The 27,776-nt window shown below is 41.3% G+C and overlaps 1 protein-coding gene across 2 annotated transcripts in view; it reads right to left on the bottom strand.

Annotated features, from left to right (window-relative positions):
- Positions 1–45: 45 nt before the first annotated feature.
- Positions 46–27,776, bottom strand: part of TYRO3 (TYRO3 protein tyrosine kinase) — a 33,595-nt gene continuing 5,864 nt past the window's right edge. For both annotated transcript variants that reach the window (XM_074235142.1, XM_074235143.1), the window contains exons 6-19: positions 26,442–26,557; positions 25,840–26,017; positions 25,015–25,160; positions 24,290–24,434; positions 23,465–23,594; positions 23,211–23,311; positions 22,904–22,999; positions 22,394–22,474; positions 21,890–21,982; positions 20,972–21,093; positions 19,707–19,816; positions 19,270–19,429; positions 18,877–19,013; positions 46–10,793 (exon numbers count right to left, since the gene is read on the bottom strand). In XM_074235142.1, coding sequence (XP_074091243.1) covers positions 10,436–10,793; positions 18,877–19,013; positions 19,270–19,429; positions 19,707–19,816; positions 20,972–21,093; positions 21,890–21,982; positions 22,394–22,474; positions 22,904–22,999; positions 23,211–23,311; positions 23,465–23,594; positions 24,290–24,434; positions 25,015–25,160; positions 25,840–26,017; positions 26,442–26,557 — 1,973 coding nt within the window. In that variant the 3' untranslated portion in view covers positions 46–10,435. The remainder of the gene's footprint in view (positions 10,794–18,876; positions 19,014–19,269; positions 19,430–19,706; positions 19,817–20,971; positions 21,094–21,889; positions 21,983–22,393; positions 22,475–22,903; positions 23,000–23,210; positions 23,312–23,464; positions 23,595–24,289; positions 24,435–25,014; positions 25,161–25,839; positions 26,018–26,441; positions 26,558–27,776) is intronic.

Here is a 27,776-nt window from a genome sequence, read left to right as displayed (position 1 = left end):
CCCCCTAATCTTACTTCCCTCCCCCTACCCCCCCCACAGAAGGCAATTTGCCAATCTTTACATTGTTTCCATGGTATATAGTGATTCAAATTGAATGTGATGAGAGAGAAATCATATCCTTAAGAAAGAAACATAAAGTCTAAGAGATAGCAAGATCAAACAATAAGATATCAGGTTTTTCCCCCTAAATTAAAGGCAATAGTCCTTGATCTTTGATTGAACTCCACAGTTCTTTCTCTAGATACAGATGGCATTCTCCATTGCAGATAGTCCCAAATTGTCCCTGATTGTTGCACTGTTGGAATGAGCGAGTCCATCAAGGTTGAACATCACTCCCATGTTGCTGTTAGGGTGTACAGTGTTTTTCTGTTTCAGTGTTTTCTGTTTCTGCTCATCTCAGCATCAGTTCATGCAAATCCCTCCAGGCTTCCCTGAATTCCTGTCCCTTCTGGCTTCTAATAGAACAATAGTGTTCCATGACATACATATACCATGGTTTGCTAAGCCATTCCCCAATTGAAGGACATTTACTTGATTTCCAAAAGGTCAACTTGTGATGATAGAACAGAAATGGCAGATCCACACTAAACTTAAGACTAACAAGACCATTCTTGGAATCTTTTCTTGGGAAATTTTTTGGAAAAAAAAATTAAGAAATTCCACAGCTGACATTTTTATAACCTACCCATCAAAATCTACAACTGCAACCCCTATAAACTTTCATGACCCAGAGTAATATCAAGGGTAGAAAATTCCCATCACTCTGGGAAAACCTGGCAAGAATTGAAGTGGTTGCCTTTCATTGTAATAGTTGCTATTGTACTTTATTCTTGTTTGCTATATTACTAGCTAGATTAATTCTGTTGTTAGTTATGATCCTAGCATTGCTACCACTAGTCATTTCTTCCCCAATCATAATTGAGTAAAGAATAATGGCATTCATAGACAAGTAGGACATACTTTAAAATTATTCAAAGGCTATCAGATCCCATGTCTGTTGGATTTGTCATCATATCCATCAAATCAATCCTGATCCATGGATACAGTAACAAACCTTCATCCAGAATATAACCATTTGTAACCTTTAGTCTTTGCTAGCTGTGAAGTTAACAGTAGCAGATGGAATCTAACTACTCAGCACTGAACAATGTCAAAAACAAACCTCAAATTTCCTCAAACCTCAGAAACTTTAATATAGGAAGGTATACAACCTGTTACATATAATAAGGACAGGATTCCCTTACTCTTACACAAACTTTCTCAATCTTCCCTCAATGTGTTAAGAATCAGGTGACTAAGTGTACAAATCTAGAAAGAAATAGTATATTGTAAACTTACTTTCCCACCTCCTGATATTAATAGAACAAAATCATTCATTTGTGCTAAAATTTGCCTTTTAAAGAGCAAAGATGATAGAAATCCCTCTTTTGCACCTTTACTTATTATTATAATGGAAATGAAGTTAAAATTATTTCAGAGTTTCCTTGGAAATTAATAAACCTGGGTCAATTTTTAGTTAATGTTGGATCAGCTTTCTCCTCTTCCCCTGGATGGTATGATACATGTGGGATAACCTATTTAACCTTACCAATATCAATTTATAATCATTATAATCAGAGAACTAATAGGAAAGTAAAATACTAGAAATTTAGGAACCTAGTGATATGAACATAAAAAAGAGATTATTTTCCTCCAAACTCTGTACAAGAATTTAATCATGAATTGAGACTTTTCCCTATAACTGAATTTGGGGGATGTGTTATAGTCAAGAATTCAATTAGGAATATTTCTATCAAAAAAACCTAAAAAGTTAGCCCAAGAAATAACCTTAGCTAGAGCACCAGCCCTGGAGTCAGGAGTACCTGAGTTCAAATATGGCCTCAGAGACTTAATAATTACCTAGCTGTGTGGCCTTGGGCAAGCCACTTAACCCCATTGACTAGCAAAAACTAAAAAAAAATAAATAAATAACTTTAGTCCTTACTGAAACATTCCATCCCTCCAAGTAGAAATTAATTCTTTAGCAGAAATGGATTTACAGAATCATTCGATATTAGACATTTTCATTGCTTCCCAAGTATGGGACTTACAAGATTATTAGTCAATCTTGTTGTTCCTAAATTAATATCAGGAGAGATTATTACAAATAACCATGAACTTCAATGGATTATGAATGATACTCAGCAAATTGCAATAGACACCATGTAAATGATAACAGTAATTTGTAGCAGGATCCCTCTTCCTGGTTTTCTTGCTTTTAAGGAGATGGCATACAGCTATAATCAAATGGACTTTCCTTATCCTAGGTCTTATAATTACCTTATGGCCTTGCATTTATTGTTGTATTAATTGTTGTATCAAAGCTTGATCAAATGCTTCTTGGGAGGGGTGGCGTGGTGGCGTAGTGGATAAAAGCAGCGGAGTCAGGAGTACCTGGGTTCAAATACGGTCTCAGTACCTAGCTGTGTGGCCTTGGGCAAGCCACTTAACCCCGTTTGCCTTGCAAAAAAAAAAACAACCTAAAAAAATGCTTCTTGGGAGACATGTCTCTCAAGAATCAAAGGGGAGAAATGAAAGAGTTAAATCAAGACCAGACTCTGTGATCTGTACCTTGCTTGAAACATTTTTGATAAAGTTTAATAAAACCAGCTTTTATAATAATCTTCTAAATTCCCTATTCCTGAAAACCTGAAATAAGAGACCAAGTTCTCTATTCTGTGTGAATTAAAGCTCCCTATTCTTTTATGAACTTGATGCTTACCTTGTGTAAACTTCATTAATTATAATTAATCATTAACTTCTGCAATGCCCCAGTTAATAAAAGGGTATAATGCTCAATAGTTTCATGTGCATGGAATGATCATTACAAATTGCCCTTATTTCCATTTACTCTCCATCTTGTAAGTTTTGATGTACTTCTTTACTGACTATAAGAAAGCTCTGTAGTCATCCTTTGTGGTCTTTGGCTCTTGAGAGGTCAATATTTTGAAAATTGCTAATTTTGCTAATAAATTGATTATACTTGGAACTTTCTCTCAAATTTTCAATCCCAACAATGTTAGGAGAAGGCAGGTCAAAAGAAGGAAAGAGAATGATAACAGAGAAAATGAAAGTCAAAGAGAGACAACCTGGACCCAAGAGAGCAGTTGGGGGACTAACAGGTATTAATTCTATCCAGGGCTGGAAACAATAAATGGTGGATCAAAAAGGGGAAAGCATAAGACTTGGCAAGTATGGCATGACCCAATAAGATTTGTTTTAACAATCTATGATCAGCCACACAGAAAACCTCCTGACCCCAATACACAAGATAACATATGTCTGTTCAAATGGGAAGAGAAAGAAGGCAGAGTAAAAGAGACTGAGACTGGAGACTTCAGGGAGGCATAAACATGATCATCTCATTGATAGTGGCTATTGATATGAGCAGTACGTAACTACTAATTACCAATCATTTCCATGTGGGTAATGTATCTTCATCCAGATATGGAAGGGGAAGTAATTTATAAAAATAACAGATTGGGACAAGGTGATTGACCTCATGGATAGAGCAATTAGTTCATCAAACAATTTTCTCTGACCATCAACAATGAGGGCGTGGTTAAGGAGAATCTCAAAGATACAAAAACTTCATTTTTGAAAAGTATGAATAACAGAGAAGCATTTCTGATATCTGGCAGGAATTGTGCTATGTCTATTCTTCTGGATGGGAAACAAAAATTTTATATGTGTTAAATATAAATCTCTCCACTGGCAAAGCTGAGAAATTGGAGGAGCATTTCTCTATTCTCTAGATTTTCCTGGGAATATGAAGACTCCTAAAAGTGAAGAAATTCTTATATGAGGAGATATATTTCTTCCTAGAGCACATATTTGGGTTCTGAGGGATATAAGGATGGTATTGAAATGACTACATTTGGCTCTGGTATCTTGACCAGTTGAAAACATTTTTGAATCAAATCATCACAAGTGTGAACAGGATCAGTATACAGCCTTTTAAATCAATAAAAATATGGTGTTAGAGGTGGAATCAGGCCTTAAGCAATTGATATAAAAGGAAGAAGCTCTTTCAGAAGAGGGAGACTTTCTGACCACCTGTGAAGAAGAACAAATATTGACTCTTGGAGAGGATCCTATTCAGGCATCTTGGATAGGAAGACCTGGGCAGAGACAAGTCCCAAGAAAAGGTTGATTCTTTCCTCAACTTCCCTTTCTATTTATCCACAAATATTATAATAATATCTGTTGTTTTGTTATCCAAATATTCCCAGTAAACTGAATTTTAGCCTCAACTACAAAGAGGCCACAGGTTAATTAAAAACTGAGATGACTATAAGTAGCATTGTGCTGTTAAATATTTAACAACCAGTACCCTATGGGGGAAAATGTATTCATGACATGTTTAAATTTAATCTGCATTATTAGCATCTTCTCCTTCATTTTATGCCTGCTGATGTTTGTCATTCATTCTCAAAGAAGACCATGCCATCAGGGAAGTGTTGCCATGACAAGCATATGAATGAGATTTGAGTGAGGGGGTGCTGTGCTAAGTCATCAGCCTCACTTTCTCCTCCAGAACTATGTGGGTCAAGTGGCCAGGTGTGAATTAGGAAGACTGGAGACAGCACTGGATGAGGGGCAATTTAGGGTTAAGTGACTTGCCCAAGGTCATACAGTAAGTCAAGTTTTTGAGGCTAAATTTGAACTCCCATCCTCCTGACTCCAAGGCCAGTGCTCTATCCACTGCACCAACTAGCCCTGTATTAATAGACTTGGTGGATTTCTGAGATGAAATGATCAAACTAAAATTTTTAACAACTAGTTTTTGTAAGTCAGTAAGAACTGGCTCCTGTACACCTTGAGGTAAGTTTAGGCAGAGAGCCCAATTTCTACCTAGAATTTAGGAAATTTTTTCCTATCTCTAGGCTCAAACTGAGAGTGACTAAGCTTAGACCTTTTCAACTAAAACAAATTCACTAAAGACAAAGAGAAGGGAACTAAGTCAATCTTAGGGATCATTATATTTCCTCCTAGGCTTAAAATGACCTAGTTATTTTAACAAGATATTACACAGAGAATCTCCTAATGTCAAAACTGATATCTTCCATTTCTATTGATACAGATGAGAGTGAATGATATCAGAAAGAATCTGAAAACCATCTCTAGAGGTTGTAGAATTCTGGGGAGGAAATTAAAGGACCCAAGGGCAAAAGAATTATTTTCATTATCATTTCTCACTTGAGAAAAGGAAAGAGAACATGAGAAGTGATGGACTGTCCAAGAAGGTGTCAAAGAATGATGATGGTGTTTTTTTAGTAAGGAAGAGTACATCTGAGCATAAAGGATGTATTTTCCTGAGACTTGCTGATTTGATCTAGAGGACTGCTGAAAGAAAACTGCCTAGATATAACTGCCATGCCAGCAAAACAATAGATTTGACACAAGTAGGTGTATAGTAGTGGGAAAAAATCCACTTATTTTCAAGGGAAAATAACTAAAAAGTGTGGTAGAAATGATATTTGGTCTCAGATATCTATATGCATGAGAATAGGAGTAAAGTTAGAGAGAGGGTAAAATACTGTTATACAAAGATGGTAATATGACCTTAAAGGTAACCTTAGACCCTCTTAGGATACAACTCATGACTAGAATACAACAATGGAAAAAGGAAGTGATTAAATTATTTTTTAAAGGGGGAAAGCTGAATCCCACAGTATAACAAGGAAACCTAAGTAGGATGTCTTCCCCCAACTCAAATTAGATCACATACTTTTCTCCTACTCTTCATTGCATATAACTTATGACTAGAATACAACAATGGAAAAAAGGAAGTGATAGGATTTTTTTTAAAGGGAGAAAGAGCTGAATTGCACAGCATATTATGGAAACCTAAGTAGGATGCCTCCCCCCAACTCAAATTAGATCACATACTTTTCTCCTACTCCCCATTACAGTTCTATTCTTAAGGAACTAAATTTATTTCTTAAAAGAAGCAAACTTTTAAAATAAATTTTTATTAAGAACTATAAACAAAAAAATCAGATCTTTCCATATACACAACAAAATGCAAAAAGAAAATTCTACATGAGACCATGAATCTTCTTTTCATATAGCTTGTTTTTCCTTTTTTAAAGTATATAATATTCTACACATTTCAAAACTGTTTTGCTTGACAATGCTTTCTTTTAAAACTTTCTGCATTTTAAAAAAAATGGTTTCACAGCCCTCTTTTTGGTTTGGCAATACTTATTGTTAACGTTCCTTCCTTTTCCTTCCCTCCCCCCATTTAAAAACCCAAGAGAAAGAAAACCCTTGTAGCAAATAAGTTTAGTCAAGCAAAACAAATCCATACAGTGGCCATGTCCAAAACTGCATGTCTATTTCTGCACTTGTGTCCATCCCTCTCTATCTGGAGGTGGGGAACATGCAGGAAACAAACTTCTAAGAGGACTCTGAAGGAAGAAGAGCATTTGGTGCACTTGGAATGTTGACCAGGTGGGGTGCAACAGGGAGAATTAACAAAGTTGACTTAAAGGGTATATCCTTCCAGACTTCACATGCCCATCCCCCCCCAGATAGCTTCAAGGATAGACAGTTTTTCTCCAAAACATTTAGAGTGCCTGGATAACTGCATCACCCAGAGTGGGCCAGTGGATAGTCAATTTAGTACTTAATCCATCAAAAGGGACTTAGTCCTGGTTACCAGGCACAGCCTTGGGTTCTAGCCAACCTATACGGGCTAGGAACAAACTGCTCCTGTCTCTGCTCTGCACCAAGTGGCCTTTGCCTAACCTCCCTCTGTGTACTGTTAGTATTAGCATCTGATTCCTATATTTTGAGTCTGGATTCTTTAGAAGGCCTGGGAATATAATGGAGAAGTAATTTAAAGACTTCTCTCTCTGGAGTCAAAAAAAGAGAATTTTTGAGTTTGCTTATAAAGGGTTGGATAACACATATTAAAACTAACTCTTTGTCTTGCTTGCTTTCTCAATGAGTAGAGGAGAGACTAAAGGGAGGGTAAAAAATTGGAACTCAAAATTTTTTAAAATGTTAAAAAAAACAAAAATGCATCATTTGATACAGAATAGTCTTCCTAATTCTCATAAATCTTCCTTTTCCTTTTCTCCACTTAAAAAGTCTTTACCCCAGATTTGGGTGGGGTGATAGTAGTGGTATCTATGAACCTCTTGAGGTTCATGAACTTGGAAGGGGAAAAAAAATACGTCTTTATTTTCATTGATACTTGGTTTCCCTGCCTTGTCTCTTTCCTCTCCATCTCATCCTCTACAGATCTGTCAGATTGATTATCCTGAAACACAGCTCTGCACACATCAGCTCACTGTTCAAAATTCTTCAATGCCTCCCTGTGTCTCTAGGATCAAATACAGAATCTTCAGCCTGGCATTTAAAACCTTCCACTACCTGACTCACCTCCCCTTTCCACATTTTCCATTCCAGTCAAACTGGCCTGCTACCTATACCCAGAATGTCAATTTTATCTCTCATCTCTGCACAAGTGGCACTTCCTCTTCACTTTTGCCTAGTAATATACCTCGTTTCCTCACTTCAGTCTACCTCCCATGTTAGGCACTCAATTCTCCTCTCACAACACCCTATCCTAATTCAGTTCTTCTTGTACTCCTTTATTTCATACTTATACATGTTGCACCTTACCAAAAGAATGTAAGCTCTTTGAGGACAGGGATTGTTGTCTCTTTATGTTCAGTCTCTATCAAAATGCCATTCTTGCACAGAGTGAGAACTTTAGGTTTTTGAAAGCCTACTTAAGAGGCCAGGAATAATTGCCAAAACTAATTACTCAAGGGCATCCATGAATAAAGATTTATTGAGTTGAAAATAAAAGTCTGTTTTAAAAACAAATTGGTATCACATTTCTTTTCTAGGAAGCCAAGAGCTTTCCTACCTCTTTGGGCTTAGGCTAGAGTTCAAGTTTGCTCCTGAATCTGCCAAGGGAAAGCCTAGTTATACTTACTCCAGAAATATGACAAGGAGATGTTTACATAAATCTATAAAACGTTTGTTGCCCATCCTAGATTCTGGGCTTGAAAATTCTGGACTAGATTGTCTGCCAGGACCTGGCCTAGGACATGAATGCAGCAGACCAGGTTGTCAAACCTGTCAAATAGTCAAAGCCTGGGGCCCTACCCCTTCTTGACATCTCAGGTCCCACAATTAAGCAATATCCCTCATCCATCAGTCTGACTTAATGGTACATTCCAGTCTACACTGCTTAACCCCTTCCTTGCTTCCAGTCAAAACTCAACTGGCGTAGATTCTAACCTCCCCTAGCCATGTTCCTTTTCTTCTCCTGTCCTCAGTTTCCACAGTACAGTAAGTTTTAGCATAGTATCTTGCATCTAGTAATCACTTAATATTTTTTGCCCCCAAGATCTTCTATCTGCTAAATATCCTGGAGAAAATTGATCTGATAAGCTAAGGCATTGGGTTTTCTACACTATCTCTCTGGGATGCATTTAAGGGAGGACACAATAATGTCCTTAACCCACTAGAGGAATTTTTATGTTGAAATCCAGACTATCTGGGAGCCTCAAAGGGGCATCATGCACTCATGATGTCACATTATAGGAGACATCAAATCCTACCAGATACTAAATTTCATGAAGCTGAAGATTTATGTTTATTTCAACTATGTATCTCCTAGCACCTAGCACAGAATTTTGCATGCCTTAGTTTCCTAATGTTTACTGAATTGCATTAAGCAGTCACCTGGATTAAGCAGGTAAGGCTAGCCCTAACCAACAAGCTTTCTTGAATCTAGTTTCCTACAGATCTTGATTGAAGTTAGTGGCATTCTCTTCATCTCCTTACCTCATAGGAGCCAGAACAGGTTCTGGCAGCAACAGGTTTTTCCTGAAATTTTTTGAGAAGGGCTGTTTTCTTACTCCACCCCCATACTACTTCTTTGATGGCATCAGCTGCAACCTATTTCCCAAGCAACTCCCTGCCCTACACACAATCCCTTTTGTTTCTCCTGAGCTACTTTTAAAGGCAGAGGGACTAGGTCTGCCTATATACTTACATGCTCCATTCCACATAGGCCCAAGACATAATTCTCAGCAGCTTTGGGGAAGGAAAGGTGAGAAATCAGTGTCACAAGCTGCTAACTTTTTTCCCTATCTCCTCTAAACCCAACAAAGGAAAGTGCTTGATTGAAAGCTAAAGAAGAAATGACTATTTCCAAATAGCTGTTCTGAGGTTTGTTTTTATTTCTGTGTTTAAATGGCATCTAACAGCCTAGAAACACCCCCCCACCCAAGGCAGACTACTGTCACCCCCTTTTTCCCCACTTTTCTCTGCCATGGAAGTGGTAGATAAATGACTTCTTCCCCCAAAACCAGTCCCCTGGCCTCAATTCCTCCTACTTCAGTAGATCTGAATAGGAGCAGGAAAAAAGAGGAGGCTTATTTCTGTTAAAGGCAAAGTCAGGATAGAGGGACTCAGCAGGGAGGGAAGAAGTGGGACCAGAAAGCCCTTTGGGCTTAGACACAGCTGCCTTTGTTAGTGGGATTAGGATTCTTGTAGCATGCTCCAAACAGACAGTGGAAGGTGCTTCCATCATTAGTAGAAAGAGGATGCCATCCCTTTAGAGGATCAGATACATCTGATCCTACCAATCCTTCCTCAGGCTTCACCACTCCCCTTCTTTTCAAGGGAAGGGCACCTGGCAGCCTGATGTCCTCTTAGCTTTCTGCATAGGTGTGACCCAGGGAGTGTGCAGCACCCAACAGGGATGGGTCAGTGGCTGGGTAGCCCTCCCAGACCTGAGTATACCAACAGCCAATCCCACCTAGGTAAGAGGGGTTGGCCCTACCAACTCAGACCTGCATGGGTGTGACACAAATACATCTCTATGTACCTTGAAGAAGCCAGGCCTAGAGGAGTGTTGTGAGTAGAGCTGCCTCCCCAGGTCGGGGGTGGCACAGCACATGCACTAAAGCAGCAAGGTCAGCCCACTGGGGAGGGAAGGGGTGAATAGTGCCACTTATCTCTTCTCCTTCCTGGCCCCAACTCATCGTAGCCATGGGAATGTAACCACAGAGTACCAGCTGCCAGTGTCAGGACAACTAGGCCTGCCATACCTCCCCCCTCCCTCCCCACCCCAATGAAATAGTCACAAGCCTTTGCCAGGCTGGTTGGACCTAGAGTGGCCGGAGGAAGAACTGGGATTGGGTGATTTGGTCATACCAGGCTTTCAAAGCTCAGTCCCCAACACAGCTTGGGAAGGACTACCACAGGAGCCCCCACACTTCTGACTGGGCTGAGATCAAGGCGGGGGGTGGGGGGTGGGGAGGGATGGGGGAAGGGGTTTTTCTAGCCAGCAAAGCCAGCCATTCTCCTCCCCTTATCCCCCAAAGAATGCCCATCCATTTATTCAGCTAACAGCTTCTAGGTGCTAAAGTAGCATCTGCCTCTGGGCCATCCCACAGGCCCCCTCTGACGGCTGTTCCTCCCCAGACTGTTCAGCTGGCCCTCCAGGGCTAAGGATATACCGATAGTCACTAGGAACACCACCTACTAGTCCTGTACCATTACTGTTCCTATCTCCATCCCCACTGATAGCCTGGTCCCCACCCAGCTGGCCACCCTCTTCGGCTTGCTCCTCAGTCCCCTCGATGTTGATGTAAAGAGGATCTCGACTGGCAGAGAGAACAGACATTCGGCCCAGGATTTCTTCTAACTCCATCCGAAGGGTGAGGAAACTAGGGCGCTGCTTGGGGTCCGAGCACCAGCACTGGCACATGAGCTCATAGCTGTGACAAAAAGAGAAGAGAGGTTGCAGGGGGGGGGGCGGGAGGATATCTTCCCTTTCAAGCAGAGGCAGCATCAAGACTGTAGTCTTCAGAATTTCTGAAGAGGCCAGGTCTCAAAGTATCTACTAAGGTCTGTCCTACAATTCAATTCAACAGACCTATTTGTTGTTAAGTATCTATCATTTCAAAGTGTTAGGCTAGCAGTCCAAAAGGTGGTGTTCAGTTATATCCTAAAAATAAAAATACCAGGGACTAGAAAAATCCTACCCCAAGAAAGAGAAAGAAGCCTGGGCGGCTCAGAGTCAACATCCTGACATTCTTGCCTATCCCCAGGACAAAAATTCCTGGAAACTGGAATTACTGTACCTATATACCACTTTGCCAAGCCCCTTCAACCAGGACTGCTTCTAGAGCCCCCCAAAGTGTAGGGAGGAAAGTTCATCTTATTCACCAAAGAGCAGGTCGTGGGAAAGGCCTGAATCCATGAGCATGCGGCTTTGGCCAGGACAGTCTCAAGGTTGACTCAGCCAATTGGCATCTGTCCACTGTGAAGTATTGGCCAGATGCCAACTCCCTTCATCCCTCCCCTGGTAGCACCAACCACTGACCAAAAAGGAGCTGAGCCAGGGACCAAAATGCTATTAATAGTTGAAGGGAGTCTGCTTCTTCAACAGTGGTCTATATAAGTTGATATTTATGTAGCATTTTAAAGTTTTCAGTATGGGATAGTGGGTAAAGAAGTAAGCCTTAGAGTCAGGAAAACTCAAGTTCAAGTCGCAGCTATGGCTGACATTCTATTTGGGTGGGCAAGTCATATCATCTGAGTGCTCTAAGAAACTCCCTAAGTCTCTAAGTTTCAGGGAAGTGCCAGTCTGAATTGGTGAAGAGAGTTTCTGGGAGATTCTGTATACTGATAAAATCACATATCCACTCCCAAATCCTTTAAAATTTGCTATACAAACATGTCCTCACCCCCTCCCTGGTCATCCCATGAACAACCACCTCTCAGCTCCAGGTATTCTCTCTGTCTGTCCCCCATGTCTGGAATGCTTTTTCTCCTTTGCCCTGGCTACTGACTTTCTTGGCTTCCTTTAAGTCCCAACTAAAATCCCACCTTCTACAGGAAGCCTTCTCTAATCCCTCTTACTTCTTATGCCTTCCCTCTGTTTCCCACATATTTGTTCATACATTTTTGTCTGTGTCTTCCCCCATTAGATTGTAAGCTTCTTGTCCTTTGCTTCTTTTTGTATCCCAAGCCTGGCCACCAATGGGCACTTAATAAATATTTACAAAGGTTCAGAAAGCTTAAATGATACAACTAGTAAGTGGCCACACAGCTAGTGAATGCAGAACTAGGATTTGAACTCATGACTTTCCTGTCTTCATAAAGGACCTTTTCTGCATACATGCAGATGGAATCTCAAAACAAGACTTTTCTCAAATCTGTTCCCTCTAATCCTTTTTGCTCTCTCCAAATAAGCCTCAGGTGACACTTCAACAGGATTTTAATGTCTATTTCTGCCCATCCTTTCCCTGCTGATCTCTGTTTCCCAGGCCTAGAGCCAGAATCATTTGGTTGGCAGAAAGTTGGCATCCACTTGAATTGTTTCTGTCATAGATAAAGGTGGAACCACCAAAATTATTCACCTGTGGAAGGAATTTGTCCCTTCCCTAAAACCACTGTGGATTTCATTATGCCTTCCTTGTCTCTCATGCCCAGAATGGCTCACGCTTCCATACAAGCCCAGAAGCCTGGCTTTGGTAAAGATGGAGGATTCCAGTCCCCTATGGAAAGAGCTTCAGAGTGACACTGATTTTCACATCTATGCAGTCTCTTTTTTGTTCTCCCCCACATAGTATATATTTTGCTTCCTAACACAAGGAGGAATGTGCCAACTCAGCCCTAGCAAAGGAAGGGCCTTAGGCTGCACAACTTCCCCACTCCCCCTTGCTTAAGTCCTTCCAGAATAAAAGGAGGCCAGTCATTTCTCTCCAGGACTCCCGATTTCCAATCTCAAACCTCTTCCAGACTTTAGGACACTTCACCAGCAACCAGTGGGAGTTCTAAAGGAACCATTCTTCCCCAACAATCATCCCCCCTCTTTGGAAAGACAAGGATTATGGCAGAATAGTGAAGGGAGGAAAGCAGAGACCCCCACTGGCAGCTGCAGCCTTAGTCTTTTGAGTGGTAAGAAGACTCCTATAGGCATTTCATCTTTCTCTTCCACCCACTCATTCTGAGTAGGAGAGAACTCCAAATCTAGGGGAGGTGTCTTTTTCCCCTTCTTTCTTTCTTTCTAAATACCAGTATTAACAGCTCCAACTAGCCTGGCCCTGGGGAAGTAGGAAGGATAACAGAGAAACTATGGCTGTTCCCTGTAGAATCTCTTTCTGGCTTCTGTCTCTGGGATTAGTAGGAGATAGATTTCTTGTTTACTCCTGGGAAAACAGAAGGTAAAAAGAGGGGGTGAAGTGGGAAAATGGTGGAACAAGAAAGATAAAGGAAATAGGGAAGCACTAGATAGAAAGAATAAGATTTTTTTTCATTAAACTGTTAAGGGGAGAGAGAGAGAGAGAGAGAGAGAGAGAGAGAGAGAAGAGAAGAGAAGAGAAGAGAAGAGAAGAGAAGAGAAGAGAAGAGAAGAGAAGAGAAGAGAGAGAGAGAGAGAGAGAGAGAGAGAGAATCATTTCCAGAGGGAAAGAAGAAGAGGAAAAGAGGGAGAGACTTTGTGAAATTATTAAGGAATTAGAAAATAACTTCCAGAGAGTAAAGGAGAGACATAGAATCAGAGAATTCATAAAATTGCTAAGAAATTAAAAAATCATTTCCAGAGACAGACAAAGTGATATAAAGGCAGAAATTTCATGAAACTATTAAGAAATTAGAAAATCAAAAGGCAGAGTCAAGATAGCAGAGTAAAGGCAGGGGCTCTCCTGAGTTCTCCTCCAAACCACTCCAAATACTTTTGAATAGTGACTCCAACCAAATTCTAGAATGACAAAAAGACTGAATGAAACAATCTTCTAACCCAAGAAAACCTGGAAGATCCTGAAGAAGGGTCTGCTGCACCAGGGTGAGAGAGGATCATAGAACAGTCTGGGCTGTGGCAGAGTGAACCAGCCCCAGCAAGCCAAGAAGGGTAAGCTGGGGGACTGAATCAGAGGCAGCAGTGGTGGTTTTCAGACCCCTCAGCCCAGGAATTGCCAAGGACAGCTTGAAAGGTCAGCAGGAAAACTCTGTCACACCAGGGTGAGATAGGAGAACAGTCCAGTGAAGGTCTCAGTAGTGTAGACCGATCCCAGCTCCCAGCAGACCAGGAGCAGGCTTTGGGAGCCTCTCAATCAGCTTCTAGAGCTCTTAGTCCACAGATGATAAGGGGGTCGGGAAGAAGATTACAGGGGTCTCTTTGCTATCCTTGAGGCAGGACTCTGTTGCTTTGCTCATACTCAGATCTAGGTCAGTCTAGGGTTCCATTCATTCCCAGGAAAAAGAACAGAAGCCCAATAGACTTTACTGCCACAATGTAGCAGGGACCTTCCTTACAGTTACAGGGCAGAAAGGAGTGCTTTGTGGTCACATAAACTAGAGCACAGGCTAGGAGAATCGTCACAACCTCTCATAAGACTTTGGAAGATTTGAAAACTTGTAGGTCCCTAAATAGTTACAAAAACCCTCAAAAGCTTGGGATAGTGCATCCTCCACCCTGGAAGGAGTGCCCCACCTTAACAAAGAGTTAAAATCAAGTCATGGGCCAGGGAAATGAGCAAACAACAGAAGAAAAAAAATCTATAGAAAGTTTCTATGGTCATATGGAAGATCAAAATACACACTCAGAAGAAGATAACAAAGTCAAATCTGTTATAAACAAAGTTTCCAAGAAAAATATGAATTGAGCTGTGGAAGAACTAAAAAAGGATTCTGAAAATCAAGTAAGGGAGGTAGAGGAAAAATTTGGAAGAGAAATTAAAGGGTTGAGAGAAAATCATGAAAAATGAGTCAGTAGTTTGGTGAAGGAGATACCAAAAAATACTAAAGAACATGACATCTTAAAAACCAGACTGGGCCAAATTGGGGAAAAGAGGTCCAAAAAGTCAATGAGGAAAGAAAGTCTTAGAAAGCAGAATTGGCCAAATGAAAAAAAAAGAGCTACAAAGAAAATTGAATAAAATAATTCCTTAAAATACATAATTGATCAAACAGAAGCTGATGATTTTGTGAGAAATCAAGAAACAATAAAACAAAACTAAAAGAATGAAAAACTAGAAGAAAATCTGAAATATCTCACTAGGAAAAACAACTAACCTAGAAAACAGATCCAGATGAGATAATTGAAAAATTATTGGACTACCTGAAAGTCATGATCAAAAAGAGTCTACAGTTGGGGAATGGCTTAACAAATTATGGTATACCTATGTCATGGAACACTATTGTTTTATTAGAAACCAGGAGAAATGAAAATTCAGGGAATCATGGAAGGATTTGCATGAACTGATACTGAGCAAGATGGATAGAAGCAGAAAAACACTGTCCACTCTAACAGCAACATGGCAATGATGATCAACCTTAATGAAGTTGCTCATACCAACAGGGCAACAATCAGGCACAATTTTTGGATACCTGTGATGGAGAATGCCATCTGTATTCTGAGAAAGAGCTGTGGAGTTTGGAGTTTGAACAAAGACCAAAGACTTTCTATGTACCTTTAATTAAAAAAAAATTGTTGGGGTGGCTAGGTGGCGTAGTGGATAAAGCACCGGCCCTGGAGTCAGGAGTACCTGGGTTCAAATCCGGTCTCAGACACATAATAATTACCTAGCTGTGTGGCCTTGGGCAAGCCACTTAACCCCATTTGCCTTGCAAAAAAACCTTAAAAAAAGATTTTTATTTATTTTGAGTTTTACAAATTTTCCCCCAGTCTTGCTTCCCTCCCCTACCCACTACAGAAGGTAGTCTGTAGTCTTTACATCATTCTCATAGTATGCATTGAACTAAGTTGAATGTGATGAGAGAGAAATGATATCCTTAAGGAGAAACATAGTATGAGATATGGCAGAATTACATAATAAGACAATTTTTCTTTTTAGGTTTTTTTTTGCAAGGCAAATGGGGTTAAGTGGCTTGCCCAAGGCCACACAGCTAGGTAATTATTATGTGTCTGAGACCGGATTTGAACCCAGGTACTCCTGACTCCAGGGCCGGTGCTTTATCTACTTTGCCACCTAGCCACCCCTACTAAAATCTTTAATTTAAAAAAATTTTTTTAAAGTCTAGACATAATATATCAAGAAATTGTCAAGGAAAACTGATTTTCTAGAACACCAACCTTAATTTTAAAAGTTTTTATTGAAACAATAGACGATATATTTTAATTTGCCATTTTAGTGAGAACTCTGCAGGAGCTCGGCTTCAACTATTAAAGCATTTAGTAGGGCACCATATAAATTCACATTGAAGGCTGCATGTGGCTCCCAGGCCACATTTTGGGCAGCCCTATCCTAGAAAAGAGGGTAAAATAGAAATTGAAAGAATCTATCAATCACCTCCTGAAAGAGATCCCAAAATGAAAACTGTCAGTAATATTAAAGCCAAATTTCAGAGCTCTTGAGTCAAGAAGAAAATATTGCAAATAGCCAGAAAGACAATTCAATTATCATGGATATCAGGATAATACAAGATTGAGCAGCTTTTACACTGGGATTGCAGGGTTTGAAATATGACATTCCAGAAAGTAAAAGAGTTTGAATTACAACCATGAATCAACTATCCAGCAAAACTGAACATACTCTTTCACAGGGAAAAGATGGACATCCAATGAAATAGGGGACTTTCAAACTTTCCTAATGAAATAACCAGAGATGAACAGAAAATCTGATATTCAACTACAAGACTCAAATGAAGTATAAAAAGGCAAACAGGAAAGGCAAATTATATTTATATTCCTGCATGGGAAGATGAAAATAACAATTCAAATCTCATTTATTAAAGCAGCTAGAAAGAGCATATATTAGACAAGATATAGGTGGGAGTTGAATTTTAAGGAATAATATATAAGAGATGGAGTTAATGGGTGAGAGAAGAATGTAATGGGATGAAGGGAAAGGGAAAGGTAGACTTAGGTAAGTTATTTCACATAAAAAAACAAGAAAAAACTTTTGCAGTAGAGTGGAAGAGGGAGGTGAGGAGGACTAAGGGGGAGAGAGTAAGCCTTACTTTTATCAGAACTGGTTCAGAGAGGGAATAACATACACTCAAATGGATATAGAAATCTATCTTATCCTGGAAGAAAATAGGAGAGGAAAGGGATGGGAGAAAGTGGGGTAGGGGTGGTAGATGACAGAAGAAAGGAAAGATTGTGGGAGAAGAGAGTCAGATGCAAAATATTTTTGAGTAGGGAATGAGTGAAAGGAGAGAGAGAATAGAATAAATAGAGGTGAGAGGAATATAAGATGGCGGGAAATACAGTTAGAAATAGCAATTGTTGGGGAAAATATTGAATCAAATTTCTCTGATAAAGACCTTATTTCTCAAACAGAGAACTGAATCAAATTTTTAAAAAATAACAGCCATTCCCCATTTGATAAATGATCAAGTGATATGAACAATTGTCAGATAAGGTTATTAATGCTCTCTATTTAGATCTTTTTTTGAGTGTCTTAATTCTCTATTGACAGGAGAAATGCAAGTTGGAACAATTCTAAGGTACTAACTTATACCTATTGGTATGGCTAATAGAACAAAAAGAGAAAATAAATGTTTGGAGGGGTTATAGGAAAAATGAGACATCAAAACACTGTTGGAAGAATTATAAAAGAATTCAACATTTCTGTAGAGCAATTTGGAACCATGCCCAAAGGGCTAAAACCATACCAATCCTTTGATCTAGCAATGCCACTACCAGTTTATATTCCAGAAGATATGAAAAACAAGAAAGAAAAGGACCTATATGTATAAGGATATTTACAGCAACTCTTTTCTAGTGTCAAGGAACTGGAAATTGGAGGGATTCCCATTTGGTATATGATTGAGATGAAATGCTATTCTGTTATAAAAAAAAATGATGAACAAGATGATCTCAGTAAAAAACTTGCATGAGCAGATGCAATGGGCAATGTACTATATACAAAGTAACAGCAATGTTGTAGGATGATCAGCTGGAATCAACTTAACCTTTTCTAAACAATATTGTGACTCAAGAACTCTGAAGGATTTATGATAAAATCCTATACATACCAAAGACAGAGCTGATGGTGGTGTCTGAATATAGATTGAAGCATACTATTTTTTTAACTTTATTTTTCTTGAGGTTTCATTTTTTGGAGGGGGTGTATGTTTACTTTTATGACAACTATTGTGGTAATGTTTTTCATGAGTACACATTTTTAATCTATATTAAATAACTTGCTTTCCTCAATGAGGGGGATTGGGGTGTGAGGAAGGGAGAGAATTCAGAACTCAAAGTTTTAAAAGTGAATGGTGTGGGGACAGCTAAGTGGCACAGTGGATAGAGCATAGGCCCTGGAGTCAGGAGTACCTGAGTTCAAATCCAGCCTCAGACACTTAATAATTGCCTAGGTGTATGACCTTAGGGAAGTCACTTAACCCCATTGCCTTAAATAGATGAAATTTCTTTTAAAAAGTGAATGTTAAAATTTTCCATGTAATGGGGGAGGGGGGTAAAATTAAATACCAAAACAAAATTATTTCCAGAAGAGACGGAAAAAGAGGAAGGAAATGAGAGATAATAAAGGAGAAAGACCTAACTCAGGCTTTTTGGAGAATAGAAGGAAAATTGGATTTAAATAAGAGGATGTGTGTGATCTTGGGCAAGTCACAATCTCCCTGAACCTTAGTTTCTTCAAGCATAAAATGAGGAGGTTAGATAACTGGAGAAGTTATTTCCAGCTCTAGACCTAAAATTTCATCATCCCTTAGCAGGAGTCATCATCATTCAGGGAAAAAGTTAACCAAGGATCTCTATCAGTAGCCATGATTATATACAATCACCAATCCACAATAACCTAACCTGGTCTCCTGTTCTCTAAGGGTCTTCCCTTCCCATATAACTTTCTGGAGAGTACTCACACTTCCTCGAGACATTCAGGAGGTTGCTTCAGACGGTTCCCACTGATGAGGTAGTTGTAAATCTCAGCATTTTCAATTCCGGCATAAGGTGTTTGTCCCCGAGTCATTATCTCCCACATAGTTACACCAAATGCCCACTAGATCAAAATCAAGGTCAAAAAAAGTTGTCAAGGCCAGGTCTCCAGAGGGCAGATAAACCCTACTATCTAAGGATAGGGTTACCACTGGACAGGATAATTCATGTGAAGGCAACCAGTCCTAAGCCTAAGGGATTTTAAGGATAAGTAGTCCTGGCCTTTGTCTATTGACACTGGCCTTAATTCTACCCTGCAGTCCTCCTGATCTGAACTACCCAAATCCCTGCTCCACTTGGTCCCAAATAAATCTACTCACCACATCGCTATGCACTGTGTAGAGATTATCAGCCAAACTTTCCAGGGCTAGCCATTTGACAGGCAATTTGGAGGCACAGCCCTGCCGATAATAATCACCACTGTATATCTTCCGAGAAAGCCCAAAATCAGCCACACATACAGTCATGTCCTCAGCTAACCTATAAAGAGTGTAAAGTGCATGGAATCAAGGGGATGACCTTGCCCCTTTCCTCCGCAGAGACTCTCAAGTTGGCAGTCACTAAAGTAACTTTTAGGTATCAGGCTCTTATTGACCAGAAAAGGGGTCAATTTTGGATATAATAGCCAGGCCACAACTGATAGCATTTATCCAAACCCCTTCCATCTTCCATCTAGTTTGAACCGTAGTGCATTCTACTGGTTCTTCTCTATGACCACCACTTCTACCCCCCTTGGGTCCCCTGGTAGCTCACTCACATGCAATTCCGAGCAGCCAGATCCCTGTGGATGAAGTTCTGGGAACTCAGGTACTCCATGCCACTGGCAATGTCCACCATGAATCGGATCAGTGTCTGTAAGGGCAGGTTCTAGCCAGGAAGAAACAAGGAAGCTTAGTCCCGGGCCCTGCCACAAACAGCTTAACAGAGAGTACGGAAAGCCCCTTGATCAAAGTGTTTCCTCAGTTCCAGTGTCAACAAATCAGAGGGAGGGGGAAAGGGTGAAGAGCTTTTGCCAAGGTGAGGTTTTGGCAAAGCTGGGAAAGAAACTAAGAAGGCGAAATTGTGGATTGGTTCCAACTATTCTGGAAAGCAATGAGTAACTCTGCCCCCAAAGTTATTAAACTCCTCTACATGTCCTTTGAGTTATATATCTACTAGGTCTATTCACTAAAGAGAGCAAATAAAGAAGAAAAAGATTTTACACACACACACACACACACACACACACACACACACACACACATATAAACACAACTATATTCATAGTAGCTCTTTTTGCAGTAAAGACTAAGGGGGTAAAATCAAATGGGGGATGGCTGAACAAATTATGGGATATGAATATAAAGTAATATTATTATACAGTAAGGAAATGATGAAGAAAAGTAGTTTTAGAGAAACCTCTCTAAGAGCTTATACAAAGTGAAGTGAATAGAACTAGGAGACTATACCATAAGCAATACTATATGTATACTGGATACAATAAAAACAAAATGAACACTTTTTGAAAGATTTAAGAACTCTGAAAAATACAATGGGCAACCATGACTCCAGAGGACTGATGATACCCACTTCTAGACAGGAAGGAAATGAATTTAAAATGCAGTATACTCATTTTTTAATATGACCAAATTTGTTTTTCTTGAATATGGATATTTATTATAAGAATTGTTTTTATATAGTGAAGGGGAAATGGAAAGAAAAAAAGTTTTTTAATTTGAAAAAAAGAAAAGAAAATCAAGTCTCTTTTTAGAATAGATACTTCTCAGTCTAGATTACCCTGAGAACTTCCCTGGGCCTGAAAGGGAATATCCTTGTGAGGTCTAAACTCACAGTTGACAATAGGCTGTTCCTCCTCCTCTTGTTAAATTTTCCTGAGAAGCTTCTGAAGTTCCCTGTCCCCATTTCATCTCTAGCAATGAAGTCCCAACTCCTCCAGATCTCTCCTGGTCTTGCCTACCAAATGCTCTTTCTCCCATGTTCCTTTCCAGTCTTCACACACATGCCTTCAAGGCAAACACTCACAAAAGGATTTTCTCCTATTCGGGAGGAAAGCAGGAAAGCATGTAGGTCCCCATGCTTCATGAAGGGCAGTATCACCATGGGAATAGGCAAGCGACCCTTGGCACGGCTGCGAAGGCTCACCCCTGGAGATGAAAAAAAGAAGGTAGAGAAAAATAAGGGGTTGGTTATTCAGTTAAATGGAAAACTATTCAAAGGACTTCTATAACGGCCCAGTTAAACAGAAAACAGGGAGTATGCTATGTCCCTAATCATTTTCCTTTCTCATTAAAGGTTTCCTAACCTTTCCTAGCTTCAAGATACAGAATTCATTCAGGCTTCACCAATTGAACACACTATTTTGCCTCAGTGAATAAAAGATATTGCCTCCTGGAAGATGTCCCATTGGGCATTTTAAAAGTCTAGAAAATCAGTGTCTTAGTCCTTCTTGGGAACTACCTAATTCCCAAGGACTAGCTCAGGAGAAGGAACAACCTCCCCCTATTCATGGTCCCATTATTCCTTACAGAAAATCTGACTTTCTTTGTATAGTTTCTGGGGATTGCTCTTAGGATCACAGATTTTAAGACAGTAGGACTATTTCTTAGAGGGATTCAGTCCGATTTTGTCATTTTATGGCAGAAGAATTTCATGTTGCTACTCACTATCTTTGTCCAAATTCATAAAGATAGTGTCAGACATAGGATTTGAACCCAGGTCCTCTGATTCTACAGCCATGTTCTTTTTACCCTCTGAATGCAGAGAACATTCTAAGCAAATTCTTCAGCTAGTGTGCTTCCACTCCCCAGTTTTATTCTTGGTCATTTACCTGGTAAGGTTAACATTTTCTCTTCTCCATACTCTTTCCTATTAGTGCTCCTATCTCTCCCCTCCCCTTGGTTGCCCTCTCCTTCGAATAGATTGCCTTAGAAACCAACTCACCAACAAGCTTGGCCACATGTGGGTGGTTAAACTCTTTCATGCAAGCAGCCTCTCGGAGGAACTCTTCAATGTCACTGGAGTTGATGATGTCCGCTAGGAAGATGAATGGGAAATGAGGTGAGAAATGCCTTCCAAATGGGGCAAGCCCCTCCCTTTAATCCATCTACCCACTTAGCCTCTCCATGGGTCCCGGTCCACTATAGGACATAGCTTTGCTGGAGGTGTTCAGGCTAGGATTAGAGAACCTGAGTAGTTGCCAGAATCATAGATGATAGAAGAGTCAAATCCAAGGAAGAAGTATTATTCAGGAATGGGCATACAGAAGCAGACCTCAGAGCAAATACTAACTTCCTGAGCTTGCTCTCGAGGGTTCTCCCCTTCAAAGCTGACAAAGGTACTCAAGCCTTGCTCATAGGGGTGGGCTTGGTTTGGGGATCTAGAGCTGCTCCTACCACTCCCTCCCAAGGTTGGAAATCATATCCTTCAGCATTATACCCCACTCACCTTTTAGCATTTTCACTGCTACCTTCTCAAAGGAGCCATCCTCCTGCTTCAACTGGGCTTCCCTCACTGACCCAAACTCCCCTAGGGATAAAACCAGGTAAGTGTGAGATGACTAGCTTCTGTTTCCAAGCTATTCCCCAAAAGAAGTAGCTGAACCCATGATCCAGTCCAGCTCTCTGGTCTCCTCCCAGACAGTTTCCCAAGGGGTTTGATAGGGTTCAAGGAGCTAAGGAAGTTGGCTTAATATCAAAGGGTCATGGAATCATACAACTAGCTACAAATAGAAGGAAGTAACCCATCACCCAGATCAGACTCCCTTTCCTAGCCATCCCTAGGTCTAAATTTAAGGGTTTTTTTCCTTCCAAGTAACCATGATCCAGGAGAGCACCCTCTTCCACCCTGTCCAGGTATAAATTCTCTAAATCCTAGGCACATAATGCTCAGATACACTCCTACTACTTCCCTTTGGCAAGAGGCTTCACCCTCACTAAAGATGGTCAACCACCTAACCTTTGCCCAACATCCGGCCCAAGGTGAACTGTTGCTCTGGGATCAGCACATCCTCCAGTTTATCTTTCAGTTCATCACTGATACCCAGGCTATCCACTGAAAAGGAGGAAAAAGCAGTTAAAAACTCATGGAAAGTTGATTAGGTGAATAGGACTTTGCCCCACTTCATATACCACTCTGCAACCTCCCACCCCAAGTACTGTGACTTGTTCCATTCCAAAATCAAATGAACAGGAATTCACAAAAAAAAAAAAATACAGGGTCTAAAAGGGCAGCCCTCATGGGATCCCACCAACAGGTGACTCACATGTGGCCTCAATTCGTTCTGGGCCTTCCCTATTAAAAGATCTGGCAGCACGGAAATGAACGGCGGGCTCCCCACGGGCCATGACACTGTCAAAGGCTTGCCTAGTGGGATAAAGGATGTAGGGAAGGGGTCAAGGGAGAGAGAAAGAGAGAAAAAGAACTTGTTCAGGCTACTGAGTTCTTTTACCTATTATGAAGGACAGAAAGAGGGGGTCCCAATTCCATGTCTTTGAATTACTCCAGGCCCATACCTACCCAAATCTTGTTTCCTTCCTTCTCTTTCGCAACAGGATTAAGGCCAGGGCAGCAGCTGTCACAAGGGCTGTCAGAATGCCCAAGACTACAGGCACCCAAGATGTGCGACTGTGAGGGGGACCCTGCTGGCCTGGAGGAAAAAGCAATGGGTTCCTAGTACAGATGCCCAGTACAGAAGCCCCAAGAAACATTTCCAGGAAGTTATCTGACTTGCTCAGATTCAGGTTCAAAAATCAGAATGAGAAGCCATAAATAAGAAAAAAGACCCCAGGTGCTCTTAAGTGTTTTGTTGTCATGGACCCTTTTAGCACTCTAAAATCTATGGACTCATTTTCATAATAATATTTTTGTTGTTGTTTGTTTGTTTTTAATGTTTTTGCAAGGCAAAGGGGTTAAGTGGTTTGCCCAAGGCCACACAGCTAGGTTATTGTTAAGTGTCTGAGGCCAGATTTGAACTCAGGCACTCCTGACTCCAGGGCCAGTACTCTATCCACTGTGCCACCTAGCCAACCCCATAATATTTTTAAATTCATATAATACATAGAATCACAAAATAAATCAATTATATTAAAAACAGTTATCAAAAAAAATTTTAATTCACTGACTTCAGATTAAGAATCCTGGGCTTAAAGGAGCATAGGAAAATTGGGACTTTAGAAAGTCCCTTTCCTCCCAATGTGATCTCCCATGGTTCATTACTATTTGTTTTCTTGGACTGAAGTCTGAGTCTACCAGGTATAGAAGAAAATGGCAGCCAGGTTCCTACCAAACCCTCCCACAGGTTATTCAATCAGATAGCCTCTCCTGCCCCCCCTTCTGTCTCACCAGCAAGGTCCCGATAGGAGACAAGCAGAGGCTGGCTCCAAGGACCACAGCCAACTTCATTGGAGACACACACTCTGGCTGTCAAGTCCTTCAGGGGATCCCAGCCAGTCAGGTTGGCTCTAGTCCCCAGAACAGTCAGTTCACCCTGCAGTCCAGAAAAGACCCCATCCCAAAACAGAACTTGAGGAAGTAACCATGGGCAAGCTAAAGACCTTGGGGCTTGAGAGGTAGGGTGGATCAATCCTTACAACATGCAGGGAGTTATCACATTCCTGATTTCAAGGGTTTGGGTTTCCCTGTCACACAAACATTTCATCTCAGCTTACAAAAGTGGGGGATGAAGACAAAGGAACCAAGAACTGAGGAAAGGAGGCAAAGCACTATCTGTATCCTCCCCCAGTTAATGCAGGAATGTTGCCTGCTCTGCATATAAAGTGGTAGTAGTGGTAAAGTCCTAGGGAAGTACAAGCTTGAGAAATAATCCCATGATTTCTGAGATCCCCTTCTGGGCTAAAGGTAAGGCAGGGTCCCAGTTAAAGTAACTCTTAGGTTCCAAATGGACTTGGAAACAGGAAGCCTATCTTTTTTTTTTTCAGCTTTCAAATGGTTTGTTCACTCTGTTGGATATAGAGCCAATTTTTTTTTTTTGCCAGGTTCTGCTCCAGGGGGAGGGAAGAGACAAGGAAATTGGGAAGAGAGAGATTTAGGGGTTCTTCAACTCTTACCTGAGTACCATTGTCTTGAACCCAGGATATTCTATAGGGTCCCAATGGGTCCTCACTAGAGCCCTCAGGAATGACTTCTTCCCACTCCAAGATCAAACCATAGTCTGTTCGGATGGCATGGAGGTTCTGAGGGGCACTGGATGGGGCTAGACCCAAAAGAGAAAGGTCACTCTGACCCCATATTTCCACATATCCATATCAAGATCTCATCTAAGCATTCCATTGAGTTGCCAAAAAACAATTAGCACTGAGTGTCTACTGTCTGGAGTGAGGATGGTGATGGTGAAAGTAGAGAGGAGGGGTGGGCTAGATGGCCCAGTGGATAGAGCACTGGCCCTGGAGTCAGGAGTACCTGAGTTCAAATCCACCCTCAAACACTTAATAATTACCTAGCTGTGTGGCCTTGGACAAGTCACTTGACCCCATTTGCCTTGCAAAAAAGAAAAAAAGAAAAGAAAGAAAGTAGAGAGGGTAAGGATCTTGCCTTCTGGTCTAATCTTAACCTCCATTCTCTGGTCTAAATTCCCACTATTTTAGGGTCTTGCTATACTCTTTGCTATGGAGGAAGATAAAGAAACTGGAGAGTTACACTCTCTTTGGGGGAATGGGAATAAGAGGAAAGACATTATAGGTCATCAAGGAATGTAATTATTATCCTTTCACTGATATTTTAGAGCTGATAGAACCTTGGAACTAAATCCTCAATTTTGTAAATGAGGCAAATGAAGAGTGGTTGTGACTTGATATAAGGTTACACCATAATCCTACAACCTCCCTCTCTGAACCCTGGCTCTCTCAAGCCCCTGCCTCTCCAAGTCCTCTTACCCAGACCCTGGGTCTGGAAGGGTACCCAGTCTGCATATGGGGAAGGCCCCAAGGCATTGGTGCATCGAACCCTTAGGCTGTAGTTGGTGGCAGGTTCTAAACCCCGAAGCAGACAACTGAAAGGTGGCACAGGAACCACCACTGCCAGGACCTCCCAGCCTCCTGGAGCCTCTGTTACCTGCACAGAAATTAAAGAAAGGAAGGGGGTGGTAGTCACAAGTCAGGCAACTTAAAAGGTGAAGAATATGGGGGAGGAGAGATAGGGGACAAGAAGGAAAAATAGGCAAGGTTTGAGCCTTGAGTTAATGCTTCCTTCCTTGAGATAAATAAATCTTAATGAATCTTCCCTCCCCTCCCCTCTCTACCACTGAGAAGCATTTCAATCAATGCATGAGTTATTTAGCACCAAACCCAGAGAGGCTTTGCTGGAGCTCAAGGAGCCCTCATGATGAGAGAATACACCCTGCCCATCCATCTGTATCCTGCTGGGGCTCAAGCCTCTTGAGTACTGGTCACAAGAGCGTGACTCATCATCACACAGGTGCTAGTCTGACAGACAGGAACAGGGCAGACCTCTAATCTCCACCTTCCCAAAACCATACCTGCACTGTGCAGGAATGGAGTAGAGCCCGGCCATCAGAGCCAGGAATCCAAGCCACACTGGCATTGTTGCTAGATAGCCGGGTTACGGTTACATTAGAGGGTGCTGCTGGAAGCGCTGCAAGAGAGGGAAGATCTGGGGTCAATCTGGAGTGATCTGAGAGGTTTATTTCTTGGGTTTTTTTTGGTATGTCTCTTGGCTTCTTTGCCTTTCATTGTGAATTTTAGGTTCCAGATGCTTCCTTACACTCCCTGGGGGCTGACCCCCAAGATTGGAATATCTTAAAACAGAATAGGGCTGCTCAAAACCCCATATGCATATGCCTCCAGTCATAGTGACTGCTCTTGTGTGGGAGCTGTCTTTGTCTCTCTTTTCCTCTCTCTCTGAGAAAGAAGGGGCTGGAAGTCACAAAGTCAGGGAGCTTAAAAGAAGAGGAACATGGGGGAGGAGGGGGAGGAGACAAGAAGGAAAAATAAGCAAGGTTTAAACCTTGAGCTAATGCCTCCTTTAGTTAAATCTTAAGGAATATTTCCTCCCATTCCCACCACTCCCAAGCTTTTCAACCAATGCATGAGTTATTTAGCACCTAACACATGGGGGCTGTGCTAGAGCTCAGGAAGAGTCCACATGAGTGCAGGTCTTTCTCTCTCTCATAGCAGGAAACACAGAATAGCTGCCATGCTTGGAACAGAGCCTGGAATAGAGCATGAGGCCATCTCTGTGATGTAGTCTCTGTGACCAGAAGCCTGCCTGACCAAGGCTAGTGATGTGGGGGCAGGGAGGGGAGCAGCCCAGAGTCCACAAATGTAAAAGACACATCTGTTTCAGTAGCAGGCCGCCCTTGCCATGTATAGGTATCTATCTCTCTCAATCACACACACACACACACACACACACACACACACACACAAACAGTCAAAAAGCGCATTTTTCACATCCCTTGCTTTAGAGGGAAGTGGGGAATCCAACAGCATCCCACTGATCACCAACCTGAGCAGAGCTCCTCTACCGCCATTCTGCCCTCTGAAAGGGATGAAAGAGGGAGAGGCCAAACCTGAGTCCTGGCCAGCTCCAGCTGTTCCTCCCTCCCAGGGAATCGGCTTCGTGATGGGGAATCTGCTCTGTGACGTCAGGTTTCTATTCTCATCTCAGCTATGGCTGTGCCTCAGGTGCTCCCACTACAGGGGCTGGGGACACATGCCAAGTAGTAGCCCCTCCTCCTGGAAACCTCAGCCAAGAAGGCTCCCAGGAGTGAGAAGAGTTTAAGGCCAAGAGGTAAAGCTTCCTCTCTGTTTGCAATTATAATCTTTCAATCAACCTCATCTCCCTCCTCTGC

Source organism: Macrotis lagotis, chromosome 4 (assembly GCF_037893015.1).
Source record: "Macrotis lagotis isolate mMagLag1 chromosome 4, bilby.v1.9.chrom.fasta, whole genome shotgun sequence".
Lineage (NCBI taxonomy): Eukaryota > Metazoa > Chordata > Mammalia > Peramelemorphia > Peramelidae > Macrotis > Macrotis lagotis.
The sequence above is the reverse complement of the archived record's forward strand: the minus strand, read 5'-3'. Positions and strand labels throughout refer to the sequence as shown.